The sequence below is a fragment of the Hippichthys cyanospilos genome, chromosome 1 (genome assembly GCF_059441005.1).
Source record: "Hippichthys cyanospilos isolate Australia breed blue-spotted pipefish chromosome 1, RoL_Hcya_1.0, whole genome shotgun sequence".
Lineage (NCBI taxonomy): Eukaryota > Metazoa > Chordata > Actinopteri > Syngnathiformes > Syngnathidae > Hippichthys > Hippichthys cyanospilos.
Window position 1 is genome coordinate 23,902,174 of NC_142369.1, and position 19,312 is coordinate 23,921,485.

The following is a 19,312-nucleotide window of genomic DNA, read 5'->3' on the forward strand; positions in this document are numbered from 1 at the left end:
CCTTGTCTTCATTATAATATTATAAATAAAATAAACTCTTCCAATTAAACTGGAAAGAAAGTATGTTTCATCATTTATTATGCCTGCAGACAAGACAAAAGACAAAACAGCAGCATGTCACAGGAGAAAATGTGCTCTATAAAATAGTACTGTGTATATTGTGCAAATACCATTCGCGTTTTGTGTCAGAAACACAAACGACGTGTATCAAATGATTGAAACAAAAAATAAGATTCCTGAACTAAGACTTGAAAAGTGAGTTATATTGGGGACCAAGTGATTTGTTTTGGTTCAAGTCAGCTAATAAATATTGCTTTTCATACAGTTATTTTATTATACTGAACATCATTGGATGTCTGATTGTATAATTGGTAACATACGGCACAATTTATATACAAAGAAGTCCTGATATAAAATGTGCATTTTTACTGCCTGTACACAGACGCTCATTGTGAGCTGTACACTGCATTCACACAATGGGCTCAACATAAGAGGACAACACAAATGAAGTAACTCCAACTACACTTGATTTGTATTAATAGCCTGATTTTCATTCCCAGAAGGTCCATATTGGAAGAGGAATGTGAACAAGACAACCTTGGCATATTACATTTTTTTTCGTTTCGTTTTATCTAGTGACATGAAAGTCAAATAGCCATGTCCGTTGTGACAGGTCAGACAAAAGAAAAAAAAAACCTAATTCTCATTCTCATTCAAATCAGATAAAGTGCACTAGTCGTCAGCTCTGGGTGCTGCAACTTAATGTTTGAACTCCGCGGACAACTTGAAAGTCAAAACCTTTAAAAAAATATTTCGCTCAAACTCTTATCATTGCGCGCTCAATTGTTTTTTTCTTGCGCTCAAAATCTGTTTTCGCTCTCTCAGTTTGATTTTCTCCCCTCAATTTTTTTTTCGCGCGCTCGTAATTGTGGCACAAATATAACGCCATGCAAGATCCTGTTCATCTCTGCTTACAGTTTTCTTTGTCTTTTTCTTGTGTGCCGTGTAGTGTTTCACATAGTTCACTTTCATGCTTTGATGTGTGATTGATTTCTGCACAGCGATCTGGCCACAAAGATGAGAATTTCAAGGGCATTACATTTGAAACTCCACTTCTGGCACTAACTCTTCCTTTAGCTTGGACTTCTTTCTTCATGTGTAGTGTAACACTTCACATATTAATTTCCACTCAGTAACTCAACCACCAATACCCCAGACCTTTGGTCAGGTGGGTACAACAAATTGATGGATGAGACTCAAAATACAACTTAAATGATAAAACATTTGGTATATTTCATTTCACGGCAGTAAAGCTTGGAGAGGGTGGAGAAGAGATGTCTTCTGCCAAATCAGGATAGTATCTCTTCAACCTCCAACATCTCAGAGAAGTTCCGACTGACAAAACGTTGTTCGTCTTCCTCAAAGCAGTGACTGTCTGTTGGACTTCCGAACCAATGTGCTCTGAGAAGCCTTGACGCTAACGCTACCCTCTATCCCTAATCTGAAAGGTAGGCTTCCAATTCCTCGAACTCCGAATATTTTTACATACGTAGCTGGCTTGGCATGGGATAGATTTCTCCACAATCACCAACACCCTACTGTTTACCTCCATTCAGTCCAAAGTTTAGGGTTAGACGAATATCTGTTTTTTGCCCCAAATCAGTTGCGTGCAGCAAATCACTGAAATCCATAGCCACCTTGAAGTCTTTTCAAAAGTGTTGTCCATAGCAACAAATGAACATGGAGTGTGGATAAGTGCAGAAAGGGTCCTCAAACACGTCAGGATATCAACTCTACCGCTTCCAACACCTCAGACGAGAAGTTCAGACTAATCAAAACGTTGTTTGCCATTGCCTCCTCCAAGCAGAGACTGTCCTGATGGACTAGCCTGCTCTCAGACGTGGGACTGATGATGACAATGCGAGGAACGCCCTGTTGGTGTGAAGTCTCCAGCTCCGCCGTCGCGGCCCGTCCCATACACACCGAGTCAGCCGAGTTGCTCTTGCAGCCTTGCGGTCTGTCGAGGCCGGTTTTGTCCCTCCTCGAGTCTTTGTGGGTCAGACTGCGACTACGCCGCCTGGTAAGGACTAGTAGGGGGAGAGTGGCGCTGGTGAGAGTGCTAGAAACTAGTTCATGGTCACAGTTGCCGGACGACTCTGTCATGGTACATGGACTCTGGTGGTGAAAAAAAAACAAAACAACAACAACTAAAACAAAACAAAAATATACATGCATAAGCAAAAACTACGAGAATACGCGCAATGAGACACATCGACTATTTCATTAAATCCACCTTCTCTGTTTTATGGTAGGTCTTCCTCTCTGATGGCCTCCTGCAGGAACTGCCTGAGCTGTACTGATGGTAGGATGACATACTCCTGAAAGAATCACCTGGCCTTCTGCTGAGAGGCTCCATCTCCACATCCCTTGGAACCTATAGTAGTTCATACAACCAAAGTAGATACAGTACATACATTAAAAAGATGTACATCCATTGTGGATTAAACAGAACTTTCAACCTGTTCTACATTGTTTAAAATCCTTCCAGCCGCTTTTCCTCACAAGGGTCGCAGGCTTGCTGGTGCCTCGCTTGGTTTCTGGCAGTAGGCGGGGATGTAACCCTGAAATGGTTGCCAGCCAATTTCAAGGCAATTTAAAATATTAGATTATATTATAGGGCCGTTTAAAATATTTTTTTTTCTAAAGTTGAGTTGGCATCATATAAGATAAATGCATTTTGGCACAAAAAATCCACAGTGGCAACAACACCTCCACAATTCTTATGGCGAGCTGTGTGCGTACATCCTCGTGGGTGGGGGGAAGGGAGTGCGGATGCATGATGCGAGTGCAGGTACTGTATGTCAGTAAATGTGGAAGAAGTGTTGCGTGTAAGTTGAATTAGCATGCTAACTGTTAAAATAACTGCTGTACGGAAAATTCTGCCTCCCCATCTTCCTGATTTTTCCACTTTAGTAGACGTGCAACGGCCGCTACCCCGAGGGCAACTTCGGCTCCAGAGAAGGGATATCCTCAAGGGTCTCCCAATTTTAATTTTTGTTTCATCTTATTTTAAACTGTAAAAGCTATGCAATTTATAGCTAGCTTCCAAGAGCAGCAGTTGTCCACAGAGATATTCCTTAAAAATCAAAACTTAATGAATGTTTAAAAAAAAATGGCACTTTGTCTTCCCTTACTATTTATTTTTATTATTATTTATCCATTTATTATAAAGCGGACTGAAGTGGTATGATGATTTGCACATCTAATGATTGAAGCAGAAGTCTTTTTTTTAATGAATCGCATTGAATTGTTTTGAATCAAAAATCATTTAGAATCAAATGAATTATTCTGAATCGAATCGTAGCCCCAAAAATGAGAATCGAAATATAAGACAGTCAAAGTTTCCCACCCCTATTAATTTGTCTTTTGGTTTGTTCTAAAAAAGTTTTTATCATGAATTTCATATCTAAATCAGGGATCACCAAACTTTTTGAAAGTGAGAGCTACTTCTTTGGTACTGAGTGATATGAAGGACTACCAGTTTATGTGAAGACACCAATTATGTTAATGATTTCTTACAATAATTAAGGAACAGCTGTAGTAAATATGTAAATCAATATGTAATGTAAATGCAAATGTAAATATGTATAATTCCTTGTAAATTTCCCCAGAAAATCACAATGTTCTTTAACTTGTAAGCTATTTGCAAAACAGGCCTGCAGGCTACCTAGGGTGCCACCTCGTGCCTGGGGGCACCACGTTGGTGACCATTAGTAGCAGTAATGAATGAAAGAAGTACTGTAATTACTGTAATGTTTTACTTTTTGCTGAAACGCGCTAAAGTAATATATTACAAACAAAAATATTTCACTCTGCACAAATGAGTGCACTGAGTAACTAAGTGCAATACAATGCATTTTTAGCCTAAAAGTGGTGTTTTTTTCCCCACATATTTGCCAATAACACAATAATGAATAAGTGTGCACATCCCTTTAATATTATTGAACATACTGTAACTTTAATGTCATTGAAAACTAAGTAGGAGTGTTGCAATGTAGTAGTTTTCACAAAAGTTTTGTACAAAAGATGGCATTATTTATTTCTATTTCTTTGCCCTTTCTTAGAAGAAGAGAAGAATAACTTCTTTCCTATCTTGTTGTCGTTGATGGCAGTACGTGCGCATGCTGATGAAGAAAATCTCTGCCAAATAATACAAGGTGAATTTTCTTCGGGCACCCCAGTTTCCTTCCTTATTCCAAATCATGCAGAGTAGGTAGAAAGGAGGCTCAAAATGGTTTCTGTAGTTTCTCTTTCGATTTGAATTTTGCCTGTTGTAGCAGACTGGACATGCTTAATTTGGGTTCATGTTTATCTACCATGTCAGTCGCTTTGGAGGATGTGCTGATGAAGTGAGTCCGAGAGGCAGTGGACTGGCGACTGATGATGGAGTCCCTGAAGGAGGACTCGCTGATGGATGAGGAGGAGATGCACTCTTTTCGAGGGGTGGGAGAGAGAAACCACAAACAAGGAACTTTCTCTGCCAGAGTCATCCTGAATACAAAAAATAACGGAGAAAAAGGCACACTGAGTACAAAATTTGAACAAATGATACAAGGTCATTTAATTTGTTTTATTAATCTTTACGAAAAAGGCCTCATTGTTTGGGTTACATTAAGAAAAAAGACCTCTTTTTTTTTTTCCATCAGGTGATCATTTGAGGACCATGTTTGTCAGAGTGGAGATGTATGGTTGCTTTGATTACCTGTATTTATTATGAATGATGGCATAGATGAAAGGGTTGTAGATAGTGGAGGCTTTTGCTATGATAGCAGGAACAGCTTTGGAGTATGGCGATAAGATGTTGGCATGCCTGAATAAGACAGAGTGATAAAATCAGATTATCGGTAAATCATACATATTCACTGTAGATACAAAAGGTTAAATGTCTTTTTTAGTAGAGAGTGAATCCAGGAGCTTAAAGTTACCCTGATCTCTTGATGTTTTGTTACATAATCGAGGGTCATGTACGTTCAGGGATTATGTGAAATGTGGTTTAAGTCCATCTGTTTGTGTGTTGGTGATTTCCCCTTTCATTTAGCAGAAAACGATGGTGGCTCTCAAATGCAAGTCACAAAAAAACAATGAACTAATCAAGCAAAAATGTGTTTTGGATTTTTGCCATTCATTTTTGTCTGCTTGCTTTTTTTGTTTGCTCCTCCTGATTTGCAGCTGTTTTGTCTTTTGTAATGTGCTTTTCTTGGTTGCAGATTATTTTCTTTTGTGTGTTTTATTTGCCTTTTGTGTTTTGTAATGGTTTTTTCTTTGCCATTCATTTGTTTGTACACTGTATTTTTTTGCATGTGATTCATGATTAGCAGTTGTGTTTTGCCTTTGGTGATGTGGATTTTTTTGTTTGGGATGACTGTTTTTTTTTTGTTTGTTTGCTTGCTTTGTTTTGTTATTTTGTGATTTACATTCCAGGACTATCATAGAAAATCGTTATCAAGTAATATGTTCATATGTTGTTCACAATTTCACCAACTGTGTTTATATGAGCAAAGGTTATTCCGGATGAAAATACTTGAGCAATTTGCCATCTGCGCTTGCTCATGAATCATCCAGGGAATGCTTGGCCTTGATAATGCATAACAATTTGTGTTATTTTAGGGATTTCCTGGCCCATGTTCCATCTGAAAAAAAACATGAGCAATGTCATGATAGTGCTAAACGTATATTTTGCACCTATTTAAGGTCCGACCTGTTTTCATCCGAACAGAATATTGCTGTTTTCTAGACGAACAGGATTACACGGATGGGACGCAAGAGTGAATTATGTGGAAGAAAATGAATGGTGAAAATACTTCATAAGGGTTCAACATATTAGAGCATCTAAACTTGCAATGGGATTAATCAGGGGCACTTTCAGGCAGATGTGTCCTGACTGGAACATAAGTCTGTGTGTGACTGGTTAATTCTGAAATCATCCACATCCACAGGTAAAAGAGGGTGTGATCACTTGTGCAAACATTATCTCAGTTGATTATTTTTACTTTATATTTAGAAAAAAAGAAAATCTTCAATTCTGTTATACGGGTCATAAGTCTATAAATGATTTCTCTTGTTCTCATTTTTCTATATAATCAAAAACAGGGTTGTGTAAACTTTATATGCGTGATATCTCTAAATTTTAATTAGAAAAAAAGTCATGAAGATTCAATGATTTTTAAAAAGATATAACAATTTTCATTTGAATGAAAACTCCACAATTAAAACAATTAGAAAACATATTTTTTCAAACTTTTTTTGTCCCTTTCTTATTTGAAGTTCAAGTCAAAAATATGTGTCTTGTTCCATAACTATTCCAATAATCATAAAACATGTTTTGTTTTGGGGTTTTTTTTCTGCTACAATACATTATACATTTAATGATTGTATTGGATGGAAAATTTCATGTCTCATCTTTAAAACAATGTCAAAGTTTAATGCAATGCTTCACTTAACATTCCTGTTTTTTTTTGTTTGTCTTTTTTTTTTTTTTTCAATTTTATTTTGAGCTCAAATTGGCCCAAAATGGGTGAAACTTTTGAGGTTTGGGGATTGTTTTGGACCCCTAACATATATTATTTTATTGCATGAACAATTCCAATTACCGGTAATCCATACATAGTTTAAAGCAGCCTTACCCGGCCCATGAAATGAGCGTGACGCAGGCGTACGGTGACCAGGAGAGGACATAAACTACAATGACCACAAAAGCGATCTTGGCCAGCTTCCATTCACTCCTAATGGATTTCTGCTGGACTAATGTGGATTTCCTCACTTGGGTGCCCAGTCTCTCCACCTCCCTGAAGACCAGAACATTACCTCTGTTTAATAGTTCATTGACATCTTGAGTTTAATTTTTCCGCGACCATGCCCGTAACACAAATGATTGTGTATCCTAAATCTTAAAAATGGAAATGCTTTTATTCTATTCCAGATACCCCGAAACAAACATATTTTTTAAATGAGAAGTATACCTAAGTACAGTCTACATACAGCAAGAACATAATGGCATTTCATTTATGTACATATTCACAGCCTTTGCTTAATACTTTTTTGATTCAGCAATTACAGCCGCAAGTCGTTTTATGTATGATTCCACACGTTTAGCACACCTATTTTTAGGCACTTCTGTCCATTTTTCTTTGCAATAATACTCAAGCTCCCTGGGGTTGGATGGGAGACGTCTGTGCGCGGCCATTTTAAGGTCGCTCCAAAAATGTTCTGCCGAATTCAAGTCTGGGCTGTGGCTGGTCCACTTGGGACATTCATAGAGTGGTTCTGAGGTCAATCCTTGCGAAATCTTGGCTGTGTGCTTTGGTTTTTTGGCATGCTGGAAAATGAATATTTGCCCCAGTCTGAGGACAAGAGCACTCTGGAGCAGGTTTTTGTCCAGGATATCTCAGTATATGTCTGCATTCCTTTTTCCTTCAATCCTGACAAGTCTTCCAGTTCCTGCTGCTAAAAAACATCCTCATATCATGACGCTTCCATCCGTATGCTTTACTGTAGGGATAGTCTTGCCCTGGTGAAAAGCAATGCCTGACTTTCTCCAAACATGGTGCTCATCAAACCAGAGAATTGTGTTTCTTTTGGTCTGAGAATCATTCAGATGCTTTTCGGCAAATTTTAGATGGGCTGCCATGTATCTTGTATTTAGGAGTGCCTTTCATCTGGCCACTACTATCAAGGCCTGATCGGTGGATCGCTGCAGGAATGGTTCCTTCTGGAAGCTTCTCCTCTCTCCACAGAGAAACACTGGCGCTCTGACAGAGTGATCGTAGGGTTTTTGGTAACCTCCCTGACTAAGGCTCAGTTTAGATGGCGGGCCAGCTCCAGGAGGAGTCCTGGTGGTTCCAAGCGTCTTGTTTTTACGAATAATGGAGGCCACTGTGCTCAAAGGAATCCTCAGAGGAGCCGAACGTTTTCTATATCCTTCCTCAGATTTGTGCCTCCAAACAATCCTGGCTCGCAGGTTTACAGACAATTCCTTTGACTTCATACTTGGTGTATGTGTTCTGACATGCGGGGTCAATGGTGAGATCGCATATAGAAAAGTGTGTGCCTTTCCAAAACAGGTCCAATCAACTGAATTTACCACCGGTGAACTCCAATTAAGCCGGATAAATATCTTAAGGATGATCAGTCGAAAAAGGATGCACCTAATGTCAGTTTTGAGTTTTGTGGCAAAGACTGTGAATACGGTATAAATGTGATTGCTTAGTTTTCTACAAAAATGTCCCCAAAACCGTTTTCACACTGCCATAATGGGGTATTGGTCACAGAATGTTGAGATAAGAGATTAACTGAATACAGTTTGGAATGAGGCGGTAAAATGACACAATTTGGAAAAAGTGAAGCGCCGTGAATATTTTCCGGGTGAACGATATATCTTACTGCTTCAGTATAGAACATATTGTAGAAGTACTATGCTCGCATGACCTTGGCAAGTTGATTTAGGAATTCCTCACTCGTGTAGTTCGAGGCTATCAACACAGGGTCATCGGGATTGGTCAACTTCAGGTGGCCTGACACGATTACAAGCTGGCCCCGGGCCACCGTTAACGTTGGGCCTTGAAAATGTGGTTCAGTGGACATTTTGCTTATATATGCAACAAAATTTCAGCTCGACAAACCGTTCACAGGTCAAAGTACTGGTGTACCATAAAAAAGTGTTTTAATCCTCTTGCTCACCTGCTGGTCTTCCTGACAGCCAGAAACATGAAAACATAGCAGTAGAAGATGATGAGAAGCGGGATGAAGAAGACAAAACAACACAGCATCATGGTGTAGCTCCTGTTGGCTGCTGTGTATGTGACATAATCCCAAGTGCATGATGTCATCAGGCCTTCAGGGATGTAAGAACCTATACAAAGTAAAATTAAACTTTAGGATGCATCTGTAATGATTAATACGGTAAATTGCTTTTATGCCATTCTCAAATTGCACGTCCAAAATTCATGATCTAACAATATCATTTTGCTTGTTCTGAATTGTCATGTAGTATGTAGTGTATTTTCCTCATAGGCATGAAGGGGGTCTGTCCCAAAATTGCTCCAGAGCCGTAGCTAGGCAAAGCAGATTGGTGCAGGAAATGAAGACTTCTTCACTGACTCAGCTCTCTTGGTTAGAAAACGATTTTTAATCTTATATAATCCATCTGATGTCGTAGAAAGATCTTTCAAAAAAAAAAAAAAAATGGCATCCTACTCTCTTGTATCTTATTGCTTATCTTAAGGACATCCACCCCCTCCTTCCTTTTGCTTGTGCCCACTCAAGTTACTTGTCCTTTTCTCCTGCTCGACACTCAGTCACCAACTTGCCAGTCGTCCTTTCCCTAAGGCAATAAAAGGCCAAGGGATCAGTACCAACACCCGAGGAATCATCTCAGCAATGTCTTTATTCTGCCTAGATGTACAGTCTGAGCAGAGCTGAACAGAGAATAATCTAACACGAATAATTAATGTTAATAACAGTTAATGGAAGGTTAACTGTTCCATATTAAAATGTACCTCAGTCGAAAATTTTAAACAATGTCTTCTACTTGCCGAAAAGTGAGTCTGCAATAATGTCCATAGTAATGTTTTGATTGGTACATTGAGAGCACAGAAATTATTATTAAATAATAATGGGTGGTACCTCTTATAACCAGTACTTTGTACTTGCAAAACAACAACAAAAAAATCTAAGCTTGTGCTTCCAAATAGTGAGAGGGTAGCTACTGCTTCTTAATTTTTCTGATGTTTCGGACAATGGATGTATGCATGGACAAATTGTAATGCTGTTTGTTCCATTGCTGCCATATGTGTCTCCAAACATTTTAGGGCCAACCCAAATGACTAAAAGGAAGATGCGCAGGATGTTTTGTAGCAGATCTGAGAAGGAGCAGATTTCTGTCCGCTTTCTTCATGAGCAAAAAGAGTACGAACTCCTTGTCTTCCTTTTTGAGTGTTGTTTATTCAATGTTCTAGCTTGCCTGAACCTAACAGAGCCCATAGCAAATATTACACAATTTTGCTCATTATATTTACTAGAATGTGTTTGACAAATAGTGGACCTTCAGCTAACCTTACATCATTTTGCCTTGTTCTAATAAGTAGTGTGCGCTTGCCAAAAAGTGAACCCACTGGCACTGGTACAGCTTGTGGCGAGTGTAAAGAATGGATTGTGCCTGCCGCATACTGCTTGCGTGGCTGTTCCTGTGCTTCATCTGGTGTTAGGCGGCGGTAGGGGACTCACTCCATCCCACGAGAGGAGCCAGACTCCAGGCCAGTGAGTACAGCCAGACGGAGATGATGGCCAGTGTGGTCCTTCTCTTGGAGCTCCAGTGGATAGTCTGAAGTGGCTTGGTGATCACCAGGTAACGGTCGATGGAGATGGCCAACAGGTTTATCATGGAGGCGATGCCAAACAAGGCGCCGCAGAACGCATACATCTTACAACCTGAGTGCACAATGCAGATTTTTGATGCGTTGTGTGTTGTATGGAAGTTCAGAATAAGTAGAAAGAAATAGAGAGCAATTTACCCATCTCTCCAAACACCCATTCTTTGTAGAGGCAGTTGATGAAGAAGATTGGTGACTGCGTGAAAGCCATGAGGAAATCGCTTACTGCCAGGTTCATGATGAAGTAGTTGGGCAGGCTGCGAAGTTTTTTGTTGCTACACACAAATAAAACAAAAGATGTTCTTAAAGTACAATTTATTAGAACTGACCATGAGCAAAAATGTATTATGGACAGTAATGGATTCATCAGCCTGCACCCCGATGAGAACATAGTCAAGGACAAAAACTTGTACATTATCCGCACACAAAATGGCAAAACCAGTAAAAGGCAAAGAAAGAGCAACCTGTGTCCTGCTAAATCTCAGTTAACAATCAGCAACAAAAACATAACATTATGAAGGATGACAGGGGCTGTATTGGTTGGTTTTAGTCTAAGAAAAGGAATTGCGGGCGGCACGGTGGGAGAGTGGTTAGATCGTCCGCCACACTGTTAAGAGACCCGAGTTTGATTCCAGTTCTCTCCGGATGGATGGAAAGGTGTTGCGACAGAAGAGAAAATCTTTTAGCAGAAGTGAAAAGATTGGGTTGATTTTTTGTTTGGAAAGCAGAAGTTCTTGTTTACAATGAGAGAAAAACATTACGTATGGGCTGGGCTCAGTATTTGGCAAGTACAACCTGCAGTTTATGTTGAATAAAGGGACGCAGCATTAGATGAGGGCACACAAATCTGTAAGTACAAGCTATTGTTTGCAATCAGGGAAACACTTTTTTTTTCTTCTCAATGAGAAGAGTTCGTAGAAGGGAGCTGGCTTGCCCTGAGTGCATTGCGGCTCCTGGATAGACCTTGGATTCCTGAATTACATGGAATACTGTATGATGGATCTATTCCACCCATTGTGGAAGACATCTGCATTACTGGAATTCTGACAACATGAACCCTTCTGTTGAGAGAGTTGGAAAAGTCAGCAGCTCAACTGGATGTGAGCAAACTTACTGGATGGTGCCAGACGAGCTGTTTACATTTGGACTAAGGCGACGAGTGAACTCAGCCTGCGAAAATTGTAAACAACTGATCTTGTCATCTTCTTGAAAAAGCTGTTGCTTATTTGGCTAATTGAATTGGAAGCCCCACTAAAAGTTACAGGCTAAGGACTGAAGGTAGACCTGATTGTTGCCAATCTTCTCTGAAATCATTATCAGGACTTTCTCCCGAATTCACGCTACTCCTTCCCTATCCTTCCTGAGTTCTGAACTAACATTGCCACGACTGACTCCACAGCAAAGAGAAGATATGCTTGCTGCACCGGCTGAGAACACTGGCCAATACTCATTCACTGTAACGCATGCATACACAACACTTTGATCACTACTACCTTGGTCGGATCTCTCATTTGTTTTCTCAGTAAATGGGACTATCTACGGAATGCGAAAGATTGGACTGAGCTGCTAATCTGCATGGTTCTAACATGCCCGCAAAGCCCCCATCCACCATCTTGAGATTTGTTGCAAATTTCTTTTTAATGTGGCTGTGTGTGCTGAAGGTTTCTTTTTTTTTTTTTCCAGGCTCAAAACATATTCCCCTTCAAGCCTATGTAAACAGAAGAGAGACTTACCATTTTATATTTTCAGCAGTCAAGCTATAGCCACACATTTTACTATACACCATAATGGATGCTTTGGTACAATTCATATTTACATAATTTCCTGTAAAAGTAACTTATGCTTGCCAAATAGTGAGTTCACAACAAACATTTTGTTGTTTTTCCCACCATAAAAGTAGCCAGTGCTTACCATATAGTGAGCACACAGTTAATGATACTGTAGGTCCTGTCGTGCATGTACACATTAGCCTGTGCTTGCCAAATAATGAGCCACCACAAATGTTACATCCGTTTGTGTCTTTGGTAGTGTCTGTTTCCTCAAAAGGAAATACTGTATCACCATGAATCATTTATCCATTATAAACACTAGCTTGTGCATGCCAAATAGTGAGACACAACCCAAAGGGTGAGCGATGACGTAGATGTTAGCACTGTGAAGGCAGGCGGGGGAAACGAGTGTTCAGATCAAAATTGGATTAGTGTCATTACAGGTTAGGCCTTGCACGCTCTGACGGCCAGTGGTACAATTTGGATTATAATATTAAACCCGAGTGTGCCAAAAGTGGTTGGTAACACTTTTGAGTGATGATGACCCAAATGTCAGGATTAATCAGATCTCGCCGCAAAAGTGCCTGGCAAATAGTGTACCCAGTACTGTTACATCGTTGTCTGAATCTAGCATACGTTAGCTAAATAATGAGGTGGCAAATGATTTCACTTGCGCAATATAAAAAGTAGCTGATGCTTGCCAAATACTGAGTGTTGTACAAAGGCTATCTTCACATGATAAAATACATTGAAAGTCCCTGTTAAAGGTCACAGATGCTCCGAAAAATGCTGTAATAAGCCTCAAATGTACAAAAAAAAAAAAAAAAATCCTAAATCTTTGCTTACAAGTCAAAGCAAAAATAAAGTATTTTGGAAAATTTGCACAGTTTGCTTTGTGGCTCATGAGTCGAAGTAACCTTATGGTTATTTTAATACAAAGGGACATGCTCTAACCTATTTGTGCACTTTAATGGCAGTAAAGAATGCTAAAACGTGACTTCAAATCTACTATATACGGTATACTGTACGACATGAAGCATTGGTACTGGAATCCATGTCATGTCAAAGCTGCAATGTTGTTGGATGTACATTGTTGCTTTGGATAACTGACTCATTAACACAGTGTTCTAAGTTACCAGTCTGGCTGTCACAGCTTAGGTAAGAGAGAGTATTATTTAGGTCACGTAAATCAATGCGATAGTCTAAAGAAAGCACATTGTCTCACCATAGATGTTCTCATGCATGTTTCAATGCATCAGCGTGTGTGTGACTGGGGCTGGGGGTGTTGCACATGTGTTTGTGTGCGCGCGCGTGTGTGTGTGTGTGTGTGATTAAGTTTAATGCAAATTATGATTAGGAAACAATGCTGAAGCCATTTAATCAATCCGTTGTTGTTATGGGGTGATAAAGTATGAAACCTACTGACGTGAAAACCCTCTTAATGCGTACACATCGACATACTTACACACAAACACACTCACACAAATACTGTGAGAGTGCACGCGCACATACCCATTCCCCTTTTGACCCATTTCCTCTTCCAAGAACCTGTTCACATCAGTTGGAACAGGAAATAGGAGGTCATTATGCAATATTTAATAGCGTAACAATTGTATTAATAATATGGCACTTTGCTATATAATATCTAAACAGATGTACAGTAATGTAGCTTTATATAGGATGAATGAACATGACTTAATTTGTCCATACACCACCAACCAAATATGTATATTTTGATATTTAATGGGTGCGGGGAGTACAACATTTGTAATGTATTTAGTGACACAAAGGACAGTCAGCATTATCAAAATATGATCCATGATACAAAACTAGATCTTGTGTCATTTAAACACATTACAAGTTAATTTTTTTTCGTGGACATAATTAGTACTACATTTCTAATCATTTATTCAAAAGCATATTGAGAGCATGATATGATATGATTTGATCTTATGATATGACATACTACGATACAACACAAAATGATACATGACACAAAATTTGATGCAATAAGATAAAGACATTATAAGATGCAATACAATGAGATTAGATGGATCTTAATAGGTTACTCTGTGATGCTACTGCATATATAGTGATCAATATGAGATGCAACACAATACAATAAACTTGCATAAGAAACAGTTGCAAATGGAGAAAACCCATGAAAAAGGGAAAGAACACGCAAACTGGCCAGAACCCAGATTTGAACGTCCTACTTAAGAATCGAAAGGGGTTAGGGTTAGAGGATCTGCTAAACATTCAGTCACTGCTCATCTATATTAGAAGGTTCTGTCCAATACACCGGGATATAATACAAAATTATGCTACGTAAAAGCTATAAGAAAAACAATATCTGATAAATGAGATTAGGTGGGTTGTGGCATGATACAATCTGATATGATAAAATACAATAAACAGATTTGATGTAGTGTGGTGTGATTACAGTAAATGCGATACGATGAGAATATGTCAAATAAAACATGTTAAAGTGGGATGTCATAATAAGGGATTAGGTGGTTCGGAGTTTTTCTTCGGATAGGATGAGATGCAATGTGATGTGATTCAGTGAAATGAGATGACGCGTGGTACGGTAAAAGTACAATGGTAAAATGTCAAATGTGATACAAAGCAACATGAAATGAAACAGTATAATTTACTTTCTAGGTCCACCGAACAACACAGATAAACTGGACTAAACCAGACCACTTCGAACAAATTACAGTCTGGGAATCACACCCACACGTCAAGCAACTGACCCTTACACACAAACAAATCTGGGCAATGGAATAACTAAAACTCCCAAGGGAAAAACTGACTTGCCCTTACCGCTGTAGCTAAACTACAATAACACAAAAAGAGGAAAGCAGGTGAGCAAAAAAAAAAAAAAAAACGGATTGTCATTTTTGTAAGTTAACTTCATGTCATAGCATGAATGAGCATTTTGTTTGTTTCTTGTATGATTTTATTTTACTTTATTTAATTCTGCTCTATTCGGGTCTTATTCTTTGCTACATCTTCCCCCATAGTTAGTGTCTTAGTGATGTACCCTATTTTAACTCCCTGGTAGGTTAAAGGAAATAAAACCTTCATAACTAATGACTGAGTTCATCTTTTTGCCATTTACAATTGATCCAAAAACAGACGTGGATGCAGGAGATTAAACTCAAGATGCAGTTAAATAATTAAATAAAGAAATGATCATTTTTGCTACACTATGCACTTTAATAAATAACCAAATTATAAAAAAAAACAAAAACATATAGCACATTTATGAACCACAAAAGGCCACAATTGCCCTTGTATTATTCAGTGCTTCTCAATTATATATTGCCAAGCCCCCCTCCATAGAAAAGAGAAAATCTTTCACGCCCCCCCCCCCCCCCCCCCCCACTCAACGGGCTGACTATAAATAAGATTATCTATCAAAATACCCTTTTTAACATTAAAAAAAGAAAAAAAACAATATAAATCAACTTTCAGCAACTGTTCATTATTTTTCAACATTGTTCATACGGGTAACAGCTTAGTCTAAAACTGAAAAAAATAATCAAGTGCATCAAAGTGCCTGAAACTTAAAAAAAAAGAAAAAAGACGAAAATTCTCATTTTATTGCAATTACACTTTACATGACAAAAACAAAGCCTTTTTCTTGGGGTCATCCGCGCCCCCCCCAGGGGGGCCGCCCCACTATTTGAGAAGCACTGGGGTACATGAAAGTATTTTATGGATTTTTAACAGGGTTTCTGCAGATATCAGCAAATCTGTTGATGCTTATCAGTGCCGTGACGGGAACAGTACATTTTTATTTTCAAATTAAGAGGAAATAAATCGGAACTGAAAAAAACACCCCTGGATACCAGAGCAAATTTAGCTACAAGGTTTAACAAATCAGAAACAGATGGCACAGAAGTCAGGTTTAAGGCTTTTTTTTAAAATCCAGAACATCATGGCATTCGCAGGAGGTACTTTTTCTTTTTTTTAAAGTTAAATAACTACTGTCAAATTACATGAACGTGAATCAAAATGACACAATCATATCCGCCACCTCGCTTACCTGTAGAACGCAAACATGACCAGCGCGTTGCCCGTCACGCCCAACGTGCCGATCACCAGGACAAACGCGGCCACCACGTAATGCGCGTGGTCGGGCACGTCCACCCTGGTGAAGAAGCTGTTCTGGCTTTGCGCTCTCTCGGGCTCCATGCTCTCAGTGGACCGCTTCATAGTCAGCTAGGAGAACTCCCACTTCCTGCGCGCTGACCTCCATCACTCCCGGTAGATGGTCCTCTCTAACTGCCGCTTGAGAGGAAAGTTGCAACGGCAAGTCCACAAGTGGCTCAGCTACGAGAGAATGTCTTCAGTTTAGAATGGTCTCATATAGGAAATGCTGATGACCTCCTCTCCGGTGTGCCTTCACACAAGCTGTTGCGCCACTCTCCCTCATCATCTCTCTTCCTCCCATCATCACTCTCCCTCTTGCGCTCTCTCTCTCTCTCTCTCTCTCTCTCTCTTTCTCATTCTCTCCCTGCCCAGGCTTCATCTCACCAGGCCCAGCCCTGAGCCTTAACACCACCCCTCTCCGCTTTCCCTGGCAGATGCTTACATAACGGGCATCATGATTACTATCAACAAGACGCTGAGCATCAGCGTCGTCATCGTGAGCCGCGTGGCTCGCGGCCGGAATGGACACGCGTGCAAAGAGCACCCATGGAGCAGAGCGAATAATTGGCATAGCCCAATTATTCAGCATGACTACTGTGCTTTGCAATAATGCACAAGCCCCACACGCTCTGGCTTCGGCTTGTCGTGCACTTGTGACTAGGCTGCGCTCGGCACTTTCGCCATCCGTGCAGCCGCTTAGACTCATTGGAGTGACGCTTCAGTAAACTTTGCGAAAGAAACCCTGTCGGAAAAACTGATTGGTAACCAACCTGTGGTTTTCTGTGGAAAAACAACCGCTGCATCATAGGCGTAAGAATACACTTTCATTCATTGTCATGTTGATTCAAATTTACTCACATGAGTGTCCCAAATACTTTCAGCAGCCCACAGTTGACAAATGTGAGTGACATCTCCAGATCTTCCACTTCATTCAACACAACTGTAGTGAGCCCCCACCAGTTCACTTTGTTTCTTCCTGTGGAATATGTTATAAGCAATATGCTTGAAAAACATTGTGTTCATTTTGTTGTTCCAATAAAGATTTAATGACAGAGATAGGGTTTTGGACTAAAGAGGCTTTCGGAACTTTAAACAAGCTACAATGGGCTAGGCTATTAAGCTTTCCAGATCACAAACCAAAAACAAGTGCTGAGACCAGTATTTCTCACATTCTTTGTCCCCCCTTCTTTTTCTCAAGAAACCCCCAAAAATATTTGACTTTTCAATGTACCACCATACTGACCAATATTTTTTTTAAAGTAGTGTTTTAGACCCAACATTTTATTCTTGTAAATGTATTTTATTTTTTGTTAGCGCTACATTATGTTACAGTGTGCTTAATAATATGTGTGGTTTATGCCTAAATATCATAAAATAAAGAACAGCAGTTACATGAGGATTCCATTGTTCACAACATACCACAGCAACCCCAAAATACTGGACCATGCATGTTTGAGTTTTTTCTGTCGGCGCCTGGACATCTTTTGCACTTTTGCCCATATTTCCGCCTATATGAGCAAGTCAAACATTTATTTGACTGTAATTAAATCACTGTATAAAAACTACATCGTAACGAGACGCCGAGACCACAACTTTTGGTGGGGCTCTGCCCGTACTGTAGAGAAGCCATTGGAAGTGCCACACAGCGTATCATGGCAATGGGCGAACTCATTGCAATCATCTGATTGGATCCTCACTACGTTTTTTTATTTTTAAATGTATCGGTCGAAACTTTCTTTTTGTAAACTTTTGTTTTGTTTTTCATGCAATTTTGAAGGTTGCTCATGACTATTCTAAAATGCACTTTAAAGGCTAGCATAGGGGAGGACATGTGATTGTTTGGAGAATAGGCAGCTAGGCATGTTGGCCGCTCATTGCTTTTTATGGTGCTGGAAATGCCGATAAAGACAGATGAAGGGGGAGAAGAGGGCGGTGAAGAATGCGGAGCTTAGACATAAAGTAAGCCAGCGTGGGCAGGGTCAGTCTTAATCTGCACACTGCGTATGTGTCATGTGGCCCACTGCAATAAAAACATGACATCAATCTCCACTTGCTAATGTTATGTGTATGTGCATACATATGAACATGTATGTGTACTTCATCACTCAACACATGGCAGATGTGTCCAGGGATTATTTATTCGCCGGCCACAAGTATTTACCTTTACGTCACAGATACTGTATGTGCAATGCACATTATCTAAAGATTAGTGTTCACAGATAATATTTGCCAAAAATTGCAAGATTATAGCATGTATTGGCACACTTTTAACCGGTCAACAAACCATATTTGGTAAGCAGACCCCGAAATGCCTCTCCAAAAACAGGCGAGCCAATGTGCAAAGAAAATCACAATATAAAGCACAATTAGGATGAAAGTACCATTATAAGCATAGATCAAATCAAGTGTAAATATGACAAGAAATCTCAAAATATAATAAATGTTTTGATATAAATCTGAGATGGCATTTTAAAAGTTTATGTTTCAAAAAACTCATTTAATATGTGGAATTTTGTCAGATTTTATCAGATAGTCATAATCTTATTAGAATAAACAAGTTTTTTTAGATAATAGAAAAGCTTTATTTTGCAAGGAAAAAGTCATACCCTACAAGAAATGAAATAGTTGTAATCAAACAAAACATTTTTTGTTATGAAATGTATCGTATTATGAAAAAGTGTGTCTGGCTTTTTTTTTATTTGAAGGGTTTTTATAGGAAAAACAGTTTTACTTCCAATTTTTTTTCACATTTCATACAGAAGTGGGCTTTTCACATTTTTCCTTGGTCCACCAATAGTCAGCCGTTGGTGCAACATCAATAAAAACTGTCATTTGTCTAAATGTCATCTGTCATATAGACGATAAGTAAAAAGCAAGGTATTGCTGCGCTTGAATTTACTAAATAATGCCATTGATTAGTGAATTTAAAAAGTTTATTCTTGTGTTTCTTGTCTA

At 39.2% G+C, this 19,312-nt stretch overlaps 1 protein-coding gene across 1 annotated transcript; it reads right to left on the reverse strand.

Moving 5' to 3' along the window:
• Nucleotides 1-61: 61 nt before the first annotated feature.
• Nucleotides 62-16,701, reverse strand: LOC148429736 (melanopsin-A-like). Its single transcript, XM_088418768.1, has 9 exons — nucleotides 16,251-16,701; nucleotides 10,569-10,702; nucleotides 10,282-10,485; nucleotides 8,737-8,908; nucleotides 6,684-6,845; nucleotides 4,763-4,870; nucleotides 4,377-4,551; nucleotides 2,294-2,434; nucleotides 62-2,175 (listed from the first exon to the last, which is right to left on the reverse strand). The coding sequence occupies exons 1-9, from the start codon at nucleotides 16,418-16,420 to the stop codon at nucleotides 1,780-1,782; spliced, it is 1,662 nt and encodes a 553-aa protein (XP_088274894.1). The 5' UTR covers nucleotides 16,421-16,701; the 3' UTR covers nucleotides 62-1,779.
• Nucleotides 16,702-19,312: the final 2,611 nt, after the last annotated feature.